Source organism: Tachysurus fulvidraco, chromosome 13, assembly GCF_022655615.1.
Source record: "Tachysurus fulvidraco isolate hzauxx_2018 chromosome 13, HZAU_PFXX_2.0, whole genome shotgun sequence".
Lineage (NCBI taxonomy): Eukaryota > Metazoa > Chordata > Actinopteri > Siluriformes > Bagridae > Tachysurus > Tachysurus fulvidraco.
Genome location: NC_062530.1, coordinates 7,287,340 through 7,299,749, shown reverse-complemented (window position 1 = coordinate 7,299,749; position 12,410 = coordinate 7,287,340). Strand labels below are relative to the sequence as shown.

The window sequence follows — 12,410 nt, the reverse complement described above, 5'->3', positions numbered from 1 at the left end:
ACCTCTGCTCTATTAAAAGGAAAATTAGCAGACTTTTGGTTTCGGTTATACAGCACAAGAGAGTCGCATCTCCAAGAACAAGAAAGGTGTATTTATATATCAAATACTAATCAGGCTTATATCGTATTGGAAATATTGTTTTTCTCATATTTAGACAAATCAGACAAAGGTTCAGGGGGGAAAAAAAGTGAAAAATTTCTTGTCTTTCAGCCAATTTTTGGTTTTATAAGTCCTGTATTTAGGATGTGTTTGTTACTTAATAACTGGATGAGAAACCTTCATTACCTTCATTAGCATGAAAGCACTACGACATGTGGAGTCAGTGGCCTTCATGTGAAGCCAATTTATAAAGCTACATGAACACTTTCGGGAAAGAGAAGCAGGAAAGTAGACGGTTCATGTTTAAGGCATTTATTAAAAAGTGTACAAAAAAAAAATGATGCATACAAAGCTATGCTATGCTATAAATGGACCGAAGCTAGCAAAACCCCACAGTCAGCAGTATCTGTTTTCTCTCGATTGTCTGTTTCAGATGAAAGAGTTCGTCCAGTGGAAATGCAGTTCTGACTGTGGGTGAAAATCCAAAGCATTCCTATTCACAGCAGTATGGCATGAAAAAAATCCTCTGCTGATGACCAAATTGAAAGTATACATGCTTAAATCAGGAAGACTTCAATATGCTGCCTTCAGGATACCAAATATACAGAATACTATATAAGAGCTTTGTCACAAACGGAGACCAGCTAAACTCAGCCTCGGTTATTGCTTACTGCGTCTGCTACACGTTTTTGGAACTTTGATTTTGTTCTTAGGCTTTGAATAAAAAGGATGCATTGTGGAATAAAAAAAGAAAAGAATACACTAGCATTTTTCTGTCAGATAAGAGACAGAGCACATGTTTAAAGTTCAACTGCAGTCAAGTGATAGTCTTAAACTTGACCGGGTTATTAACACCATGAATAATCAGATCAGCATGTTCTAAAGTGCATAGACGTCCACGAACACTGAGACGTGAGGCAGGAAGTGTACACGTTCCCCCGGAGACAGTGCAGAGCTCGAAGGATGACGTCAGATTCTTCAGTCAGCAACAAGAAGTCAAGTCTCTCACAGAAATGTTGTACGTATCCCTGATTTGCCAGTTTGGATCGTCCCTGTCCCCGGTGTGGAAACTAAACTCTGGCTGGAGCGTACTGAAAAGCATTTTCTCAGCACACTCGCTTCCTCCTATGTGGCAAGCTTCATTCGTCCTGATCAGAGAACAGAGAGATCAGATTAAGAAACTGTGTTGAAACCCAGGTTCCTCACTAATAATCACAATGACTACCAGTTTAAAAAAAACAACAACCACCAATCAACAATAAAGCCCTCCCAAAAAAACAAGAGCCACAATTATTTGTATTTTCCATACTAGAAGATGCATTTTTGTGTTTTTTCCTCTAAGAGGTGTTGCAATTTACAGAAAGAAAAAACCTGCAAAATGGTTCTGTATATCTAAAACACAAATAATAAGGGTTCTGCTTTGATACGGTTATGAATAAGCATCGCTGGTCTTGCTTATGAGCTTGTCACAAGTCATTGTGCGACTCCAAAACTGTGTCATGCGGTATGCAGATGACGGATGTGATAACGTACGTCTAGAAAACAAGGACTTGATAAGAACAGGGAAGTGTACAGTAACACTGATGCTAGGACGAGGCCGAAAATAAAACTGGCACAAAAGCAAAATGGAGACGAGCGAGGAACTTGTGGCACTCAGAGAACATATCTTTATCTCATTACAAAAACAGGAAATGACTCGGAATTTAGTGAGAAACTTCTTGGCGAAGAATCAAATGTGTGCATAATAATAATAATAATAATAACAATAATAATAAAACAGAAATGAATTTCAGTGTACAAATTAATATATTTTTTTAAACATCTTTAACTACAGTAAAATGTGGGAGCTTTTCTCTTTGGTTTTTTAACATTCGTTTTTTTACTGTTCATTCTGGTTGGCTACATATGCAGCACTGCCCCTAATGTACACGCTTACATCACGAATTGCATGCAAACTTAAAAAGAGAATAACCTTGAATACAAAAGTGTTACTAAATGTTGATTCATGGGCTTATTCAGCCTCACAAATATACTGCGAATTAACTAACAAGAACATTGTAGCATTTGTTCATATTGTGGCATTTTAGCCGTTAATTGAATAAGCATTATTTAATGCCCATGTTTATGATTTGATTGACATTCATACAATTAACAACTAAGATAAGTGTTACACTGTCAGCCTAATTATCTTTGTGTGCATATCTACTCGCATGTATAAGCAAATACCGCATTTAGTGTTTCAGCTCAGGGTTTGTGTAATTTGAGCATCTTTAACAAATAGAAAACTGTATTTATTAGAGATCCAGCTCTCATTGAATAATCGAACAACTCGGAAAATATAGTGTGTAAAAACTGCTGAAGCCAAAAAACTGTAGCCAAGTGATGACCTACATTCTGTGGACACTTGACCATCACATCCATATGAGCCCAGTCTAAAACCATGGGCATTAACATGGAGTTGCTCCTCTTTGCTGTTAAAAGGAGCCTCCACTGTTCTTGGAAAAGATTTGTCACTAGATATTGGAGCGTGGCTGTGGGGATTTGTACTCAGTAAGCCATTTGTACTCATGTTTGGTTCGAGTGATGTTGAGGCCTTGGGTATAGAAGGCGTTCCAGTAGATTCTAACAGTGTTCAGTGGGGACAAGGTCATGACTCTGTTCAGGACACTCGAGTACTTTCACTCCAACATTGGCATATCGTGCCTTCATCGAGCTTGGTTTGTAACACAGAGGCATTGTCATGCTGGAGCAGGTTTTAGCCTCTGAGGGGAAATTGTAACGAAACAGCATACAAAGACATTCAGGACAATTCTGTGCTTCTTTGTGGAAACAGTTAGGGAAAGAACCACATGGTCTGATGTCTAAAAGTAATGTAGGTAAAATGTCTGGGTACAGTTTACATCATCCATTGACTAATTCTTCACATACATATTGCCTATAAGCAGACCTTACACTCAGATGTGATGTAGTATGGAAAATACAGTATTTTTTTTTTTAATAAGTCACCACCCATGAAAGTTCCATTAAAATGATAGCTTGCTTTATTAATGTAGAAGTTTAAAGCAAGAACTCAGCATCGGAAGATGTGTGTATGTGAGTTCTGTGATCATGAGCCCATATATGTTGGCAAAACAAAGTTATCTGCACTTCACCACTGGACAGCGCAGCCATATGAAAGCAGGTGTCAGTACATATACTCCCACACACACACACACACACACACACACTCACATACACAGACAGCCACAGAAAACAGCAGGGGCTTTGACACACAGGGAAATTAAACTGCACACAAACATTACAAAGACAAAGTGTTAAAAATAAAACACAAACCACCAACATAACTCTTCTCTCTTACACACTGACACACACACCTTTCCTGGGTTAGTGCACATTGTGTTAGACGGGCCAAGAGTGGTCGGGTGACACGGATGCCATGCTGAGCTTTTCCATGCCGAGAGACAAATCGGATAAAACCCCACCTACCTGCCCACTGTCCCCAAGCAATGGACTGCCTCTGTCTACCAGTCTGTCTGCAAAGCAACCAATCAGAGGAGACCAACCAATCACAATGCAGACGAGGTGACAAGGGACAGCAAATAGGAAGCAAGTAGGACCCCGTCGTGGGGACGGTTTGAAGACCATTGTGAGTAAACAGAATTATGTTGAGAATATATTTAGAGGTTTATATTAAGAAAGTCACATGCAAAACAAACGATTCTTTATGTCCATTAAGTGTAAAAACATTAAGCTTTTTTCCAACAACAATAACAGGTGTCTGACCTGCATATAATCTAAAACAAAAGCACACTAACATATAAACATGTAAAGGCCAAAGAAACATAGTATGTGATCATTTTAAACCATTACTGAAATGCATTGTTGAACATTAAATCATAGACTGTGGCTTGGTACCTTTTAACCTTTTTGTAGTAACAGGGCAAACCATGTGCAATAAGTGTGAACGTGAAGGGAGGAAGGGAAAGATTGGGGTGATGGACTAAAACAGAACTACTTCAAGTGTCTTACTCATAAACGCATATAAACAAATAACAAGAATGATATTAATAAATAACATTGTATGTAATTGTTGGCAAACAGTTGTGGTATGAGAAACTGTGTGCTGTTATTGAAAAATAATTCAAGTATAATAATAGTGTTGAGTGAAAGCATTGCTACTGTTAGCCTAAAGTGATGATCCTATAGTGCTTTCAGTCATGTTTAATTCCTAACTTAAACGTTTTTTTATTCCACATAGCACACTAGATCCACACTAGATAAAAAAAATCCCTAAAGTGTAAATTACACGGTTAAAAATCTTGAGAAATAGAAGTTGGTTTGAAAAGCTTCACTTCATTCTAGACCTGTTCCGTCTCTGTTGGAGTCTCTATTCTGTCCCTCTGTTTCTAATGTTCTATTTCTTAAAGCTGACAGGGTTGGTATGTGTGTGTGCCTCCTCACCTGGAGCTTGCTGGCTCTGGGATCTTCTCCGTGTGCTGGAGACTCTGGAGATAGTGGAGAGAGAGGAGCCCACGCTGCTTGCCCGGGAGATGGGTAAGAGCACAGGAGTTATGGGTGGAGAGTCCAACTGTGTTTGACAGACAGAAAAAAACAGATGTGAATTTAATCGAATCAGCAATATACACTGTATACAGTTCATTGGGTTTTTGGAACATTTGGCACTATTTTGTTAACTAAACTGTTAAATACTTGATCATAATAAATCCTATCAGACTATCACAGATTAAAGCTGTTACCTCCCTCAAGGGGTAACAGGCAATGAAAAAACCCATCAATTGTTTTTTGTAAATATAAATAATACATTTCAAATATTAGTAGAGATCCTAGTTTTGCAAGTTTTTAGTGATTAACTACACAGAAAAAATGAGAAAAGTGTCATGCTCAGACTGGGCCGTCAGGTCTAATTTACTGCTTGGAAAAGAAGGGTATCTAAGTTTGGTGTTTAGTTAAATGTTTAGTTGTAATTTTTTTCCAGAAAGGTACATTTTGTATATTGCCTACACCTTTTATTTTAAACAATGATCTGTATCATAATGTTAAAGTTGTGTGTGTGTACCTCCACGCTGTCGTGGGTAGGCGAGGAGGACGTTGAAGAGTTCTCGGTATGTCTTCGTGAAGAGGAGGCCGGTCCAAGCTCAACTGTGCGAACACGCTGGGCAAACTTCAGAGAGCACACAGACTCAATGATATTGCTTTCTACGGGAGACACCTGAGAAAGCAAAGGGATTAGGAAGAGGTTTGGTGCACAGTTTTCAAACATATCAATCAGTTTACTTGCCTTACAAAAAAATGAAGGCATTTTTACACACATTTGTAAATATTACTTATGTAGTATCATATGCTACCAACTGAAGCAGTATACACACACACACACACACACCTGTACAAGCATTAGTGTCTTGCTGTCTCCGCTAAGCGAGTCCTGTAGAAGGTACGTGAGACGTGAGTTCCTGAAAGGGACGTGTGAATGGCGTGAGCGCAGTGCGTTGATGACGTCACCCAGCGCCGAGAGCGACTTGTTGATGCACTGAGCCTCACGCAGGCGACTTCCCTCAGCGCCAGATTTAGAGATTCTTTCTGAACCAGCCAGATCAACAAGATTCAGCTTGCCTGCATAAACATGCAGAAAGAGAAAGAACAGTCACATTTTTAAATCAATTACTAGTGTGTAAAAACTGGAGCTGCTTTAACAAATAATTAGTCAAATTCACTAATAGCAACTCCACATTGTACAGTCAGTAGGTTGTACACATGGTCTGAGAAATCAACTACATTTAGTTAAGGGAAAATGTTTTTGTTTCCGTGTATTGCTTCATGTGTTAAGGTGCATGCGTGTGTCATCACCTGAGGTACGGTGTCCTGTGGAGGAGTTGAAGCCGACCACGGTAATGATGAGGAGAGCATGAGAGCGAGAGCTGTGCTCATTCAGGTTGGTACATGCTGTTGCCCTGTTCATGTGACCCAGATCAAAAACCTGCAGGGTCAAAGGGCAACGTAATTGTAAACCCCAAACATGAGCTATCTGGGGAAAAAACACAGCCTTCTCTTTTTACAGATGGAGCTGAATCAAGTGTGTATGACTTTTGATTTGTTCAGCTAATTGATCGAGTGTCTTTGTACTGTAGTGACCAGGATGGGACACAGAACTAGTGTGAGGCAAACCAAAGAAGTTTACAGAAGACACAAAAAGCTGGTGTGGGATGATCAAAGTGGGACAAAGTGCAGGACTCAAAGCAGAAATCTAATACACACTGTTATTACTGTTTCATTGCAATAATAACAATAACAAAGTATTTTAAACATGTGCAATAACAGAAATTAAAGGTGCAATATTACCTATGTGCAATATGTCTTCAGTGTAACCACTACTCTTTTTATACATTTTTGTTTTTTAGTATATTATGTATATCATATTATGTCTTTATTCCCCATTGTGGGACAAATAAAGGTATATCTTATCTTATTAAGCAAATGATGTAAATGAAATATTTTAGCCTATGTTCAATAAAAGGATTCCAATTTTGAATAAAAACAAATGATCATGTTGGAATGTTTTAAAATAATAGTACACACTATTCAAACTTTCTATTTCTGTTTTCAGTCGATAATATTCAGGGTCCTGGGTTCAGTGATTTACAGATTTTACGTATAATGTCTGTGCTAAAAACATCCAGCAGATCAATGATTACTGTGAAACTAAATATAAAAAAAAATGAAAAGACTTCTCACCTTATTAATATCCTCCACACTCTTCACAGTGATCTCAGTAAGACCAGGCACATACAGCTGACCGCTACCATCAGGACACATCTTAATGTCCAGCTTCTCACTGGGGTTTTCTCCTAACAGGTTCCTGGGAAAAACATACTAGAGTTATCTAAAGCGTTTATCTACAGTACCATGAACTATGTAATTGCTTTTATTATGAATGACTGATTAATGCTACTAATAATAATTGTTTAAACAGACATGTGCAGGAGTCTCTTCATACATGCTCATATCCTAGGTAGGATATAGATGTCTAGTAACTTAACATGTCTCAAAGATACATCAGCAATCCATCGGTAAAACTGCAAACAAAAATTACGAGGAAATCTTTTCTCCTCACTACATTCCACTGCCAGTGTTTTAGTCCTTCTTATCCATAATCAGTCTAGTAGACAATATCAGCACTTTCTGTCTACTCACACACTATAAATGCAGTTTTTCTATTATATATTTATTACATATTATAAAATGGATAGTTTCGGCCTGAAAGCTGATCCACGTTCTAAGCTGATGTCAAATTTAAGATATACAATGCTTTAACCCAAGAACACAGATATACTATATCCATTGTTTCCTCCACAGAAAACCCTAATCTATCCCTGGTATTTTGCTTTGGGGTAAGGGATAAGGGTGTCTGCCAAATGCCATTAAATATAAATGCTCTGCATCCAAAACAATCAACATTACATGATGGAAGCATTGCTTCTAACAAATATTATTAATAGTAATAATTAATCTTCTTAACCTGGACATTAGATTGCGCCATATTGTTTGTGTCAGTTTTTTTTTTAAATAAAAGCAGTAATCCATTAAAGGCTGAGCTTTACTGTGATTTCATCATAGGTAAGAGGGATTTTAGCATACTGTTTTGAGTCATATCTAAGAACACTAACACACGCCATCTTGTGGCTAACTGCTTTATTAGCACCTGTCAATGTTACCTCAGCGTCTCGTTGTAAATCTCCACCATGCTGACAGTGATGGTGTAGCGCCAGTCAGGCATTTTCTCAGAAACCTCAGAGAAAAGCAGATGCAGAGCTCGCTGGTTAATGCCTGGGTCCTCTGGAATACCCTGTGTGTGAACAAATAAAACACACACACACCCAAACACAATTATACACTTACAAATCTGAATAATTTTGGCTTATATCAGTCAGTGTTATCATTAGATTTTTTTTCTGGCCAAACATTTATTTTGTTTAAGCACTTCCCCAGCCCCTGACATTTACCTCCATGCTGTAGGTTTTTCCTGAACCCGTCTGCCCATAAGCAAAGATGCACACATTATAGCCGTCTATACAGGACGTGACAAGAGACTGCACTTCCTGAAACACCTGTTTAATCAGAAGAGACATTATAAGGTCACTTTACAGGCCACTAAACAACCCAGATAACAGGAGCTGCCACGATCATCTGACCTCTGCTTGCGTAGCCTGAGGTGTGAAGACCTTGTCCATGTCAAAGGCCATAAGCTTGCCCTTGTTGGAAAGGTAGAGCACTGCGTCATCGTCAGAGTCAAAGGTCACCACACTCTTGCTGTCAGCCTCCAATTCCTCCTTGCAGATGGGACGCACGCGACAGAAAACGCGAATGTTTCCTGTTGAAAACACAAGCTCAGCATCAATTTATCAAATCAACTGCTGAGAATCAAATCAGGATTCTTTAACTGGTCAGCTAGGATTTATGTCATTAAAAAGGTGAGATGGAGTTAACAACACTGTGGTATAAAGTTAAAATGCCATACACTGTACTTCAGGCTCATATAAAAAATTTTTACCTACACATCTCAACAATATGATATCTGTTTGGTTAGAACAGTGTTCCTGCTCCACATGCATTAGTCATTTTACCTCATATGCATCAGTGAATTTGTGTTTAGTAATTATGTGCTAAAAAAGTAAGCATATAAGCAGATTTTTTGAAATAATGACAAAAGGAAACCCTACTGTACAATTCAGCTTGAAACATTCTTAATGCACATCATACAAATTACCTTTGAGGCGAACCAGTTCGTTGTGGCACTTCTTTCTCAGGTTCATTTCTCTCTTGTATTTACGTAGCAGCTCCTGGTTGGTATTGCTCACCTCTGCAATCATGTGGCATATCTACACACACCATGAAAGTATGAGAAGTATATGTATTTACAGACAAAAAGGAGGTGAGTTTACCTTTAAGATTTTTTTTTGGATGGGATAAAATCTCCAGGTGTGTCGGTAAAGTAACAAACGTATTGCGATTAAGATCAGATTAGATGAGATAAAGGACACCACTGTACAAGTCACAGAGATAGGAGTATCTTCAGGAAGTACTCACAGATAAAATACCAAAAGATTTTAATATACACATCATTTTACTTGTACATGTTGTGACCATGCAAGTTGTCACATGACCGTAAATGTATGTACTGATACTGCTGATTAGTGATTGTTCATATGGGATTTTTACCTCCTGTTTAGCCTCAGCAATAGCCTTCTGCAGCATGTAGGGAAAGTCCAGGACCTGCCTCTTCAGACAGTTGTAGTCACATGTTAGAGTTCTCAGAGCAGGCTGCAGTGTCAGCAAATTCATTCTTACACCTGAATGAAAAAGTGGGTTAGATACTGGATTGCACACACACACACCCACACACACACCCACCGACACACGCGCACGCACACACGTAGCCCAAATGGAAAAATGTGCACACACCGGCAAGGTTTTCATGCACGGCTTTCATTTCGCTCTCGGCTCTGATAAACGCCTCCTCCACGACTCTGTTCTTCTCCTCCTCAAGATTCTGAATCTCAGACGCAAGCTGGCTGCGAGTTCGCTCCATCTCACCCTCATATGCCAGGATCTGACACACACAACAAACACAGTGTGAATTAAAAAAATAATAAACTGATGGACAGATGGAGTAAACATTTATTGAATGGTGAAATGGGAAAAAATCTGTAAAAATTAAAAAGGCTAAAAAAAAAAAGGAAACAAAAACTCAGAATTCATAAGAATCAAATGTTCCAGACAACCCATACAAATGTCCTATATATAAAAGTAACAAAAGACACATTTTTATCAAAAAAACAAATCACGGTAATCCACAGCACTCTGCTCAATATGAAGGGGAAGTTAGAGGTCTAATGTGGGCCAGTGAGAGACAGTTGGAACTGTGGAGGTCCACCTACAGCAGGATGTTTAAGGCCACGTCTCTTAACACTGAGAAATACGATTTCTGGGTTTGAGGATAAAAATGGCCAAAATGCACCAACAACAATTTTGTAATATGTATTAGGAATACACACTGATCCTATTTTACCTTAAGTAGGAAATTATTAGGTAACTACGTCACACTTGTCCATGCAATGCAGAACAGTAGATAAATAAATCCCACCAAATACCAATTCTGTGTTTTAAACCAATACTGGACCGACACTGATGCATTACATCCAATAGGAACAGTACAAAAATCTCTACAAAACAATAATTTTGATTTATTTATTAATACTTGGGTAGAAAAGCTTGGCATTTCATTTGGAAATGCACTGGTCATAATTTTTTATAGCTGAACATCGTAAAGAAAATCCAGCTAAGCGGAGACAGTCCGAGTGTGGCTTCCATCAGAAAACTGAAGAGCTGAGCCCTTACAGAATTCAGCTTCGTCCACAGTGTATCAGGGAAGAAGCTGAAGAACTTAAGAGGTCCACACAGAACCCTGACCTCAACCAATGAATTGGGATGAACTGCTCCAAATTTGAGTCTCCAAAATCCAAGATCTAGGTGAAAACCTTCCCATAAGTTTGGAAGTTATATCAGCAAAGGCGGACTACATGGGATGTTCAAAATGTACATATGGGTGTGAATGGTAAGGTGTGATAAGATGAGCACATCACTTAAACCCTAATACATACATAAACCAGCACACAAACCTTAATTCAATAACAGGAAAAGACCAGGGAAACAAACCCTCACCCTTCATTCAGTAGAAATGATGAAATAGAATTCAACAGAAATGATGAAAAGATCACCAAATCAAACCTCGCCAATTGCATACAACATTACAATCATTACAGACAGCCAGAGCACAGAAATACTCAGCGCATCATCTTGTTTGAGAGTGTTCTGGTATTTAGATTAAGGTCTGTGTGTGTGCGTGTGTACAGTACCTGCTGGCGTAGCTCGCTGTTGGTTCTCTGGCTGTCACGTAGCTTCTGTTCGAGTTCTCGGAGGAGCTGTCGCTGGACACCCAGCTGCTCCTGGAGAGCCTGGTTACGTGTCTGTGCCTCCATTAGAGCCTGTTTCCACTGAGACGACTCGGCCTCTGCTGCCTGGCTCACATAACACACAGAAAGAAAGAGAGAGAGAGAGAGAGAGAGAGAGAGAGAGAGAGAGAGAGAGAGAGAGAGAGAGAGAGAGAGAGAGAGAGAGAGAGAGAGAGAGAGTGGGAGAGAAAGAAAGAAAAAAACCCTTTATTTGTGCTGTGTGTAAATTGCTGTGTAGATGAAATCTGTATATGAATAGAATTAAAATAAAGGTTAGGATGTAAAGATCTGATAGTTCTGATGAATTGAAATATTATAATTAAATATTGTAATCAAATTGTATTTAAAAAAAATACACATACTGTATGCATTTAGTATAAGAGGAAAATCTAAAAATAGAAAAAAAACTAAAAACCCTAAAAATTGACATAATAATGGGTCCACAGCATGAAAGAAAACATTCTCTACAACATTACATCATATTCCACCAGCATGGCCTTGACACAAGGCAAGTTGGTTTCATGGATTCATCCTGTTGGTGCCTGTGTCTCAGGATTCATCAGGCCAGGCTATGTTTCTCAACATTTTAAGTAAACTCTAGAGGCTGTTGTACGTGAAAATCCAAAGAGATTAACGGTTAGAGAAATACTCAAACCAGCACATTTGGCAAAAACTATCATGCCATGGACAAAATCACTGAGATCACATTTTTTTCCCCAATCTGATGCTTGATGTGAACATTCCCTAGATCTGCTGGGTTTTTTTTTTTTTTGCCTGTTTGTTATAATGTGTTTAGCACCTGAGTGTGTGCACTCAGTTCTCACCTGAGATGGTGCTGCTGCACTGTGCTGTTGCAGTATTTCCTCTGTGTGAGTGAGATGCTCCTGAAGCTTTTCTCGGCTCTGTAATGTCTCCGCCAGTTGGTTGCGGAGCTCGTCCACTGTGCACGCTCGCTCCCCAAGCTGATGCTCGAGCTTGGCCATGTGTCGTTCATACTCCTTACAGCGCTCCTCACATATGGAGAGCGCCCCACGTAGGGCCGCTGTCTCCTGGCACACACACACACACAGGGACTGGGTGAAACAGGGAACACACCACATTTATGCACATGTCTGATATGACATGTGAGCAAAGGTGTTTGTGTGTCAGTTACCCAGCTGTGAAGGCAGGTTGTGGGTGTGTGTGTCAGTTACCTGGCTGTGAGGGCAGGTGGAGGTGGAGCAGGTATAAGCAGGCTCATGGATGCTGCTGGACTTAAGCTCCTGTCTAAGCCGCTGATTCTCG

General features: G+C 39.3%; 1 protein-coding gene across 8 annotated transcripts in view; it reads right to left on the bottom strand.

Moving 5' to 3' along the window:
* The window catches only part of kifc3 (kinesin family member C3), a 57,275-nt gene that overhangs the window by 15,299 nt on the left and 29,566 nt on the right, over positions 1-12,410 (bottom strand). For 6 of the 8 annotated variants that reach the window (XM_047822278.1, XM_047822274.1, XM_047822273.1 and 3 more), the window contains 16 exons: positions 12,320-12,410; positions 11,951-12,175; positions 11,031-11,192; positions 9,577-9,724; positions 9,334-9,464; positions 8,882-8,993; positions 8,307-8,485; positions 8,118-8,222; positions 7,830-7,960; positions 6,850-6,973; positions 5,965-6,094; positions 5,501-5,730; positions 5,177-5,329; positions 4,561-4,687; positions 3,586-3,632; positions 1,104-1,247 (listed from right to left, as the gene is read on the bottom strand). The exon at positions 12,320-12,410 is cut by the window's right edge and continues 41 nt beyond it. In XM_047822278.1, coding sequence (XP_047678234.1) covers positions 1,239-1,247; positions 3,586-3,632; positions 4,561-4,687; positions 5,177-5,329; positions 5,501-5,730; positions 5,965-6,094; positions 6,850-6,973; positions 7,830-7,960; positions 8,118-8,222; positions 8,307-8,485; positions 8,882-8,993; positions 9,334-9,464; positions 9,577-9,724; positions 11,031-11,192; positions 11,951-12,175; positions 12,320-12,410 — 2,104 coding nt within the window. In that variant the 3' untranslated portion in view covers positions 1,104-1,238. Of the gene's footprint in view, positions 1-395; positions 1,248-3,585; positions 3,633-4,560; positions 4,688-5,176; positions 5,330-5,500; positions 5,731-5,964; positions 6,095-6,849; positions 6,974-7,829; positions 7,961-8,117; positions 8,223-8,306; positions 8,486-8,881; positions 8,994-9,333; positions 9,465-9,576; positions 9,725-11,030; positions 11,193-11,950; positions 12,176-12,319 lie in introns of those variants that run through there. The other 2 variants (XM_027141139.2, XM_047822276.1) reach the window with 2 other exon arrangements.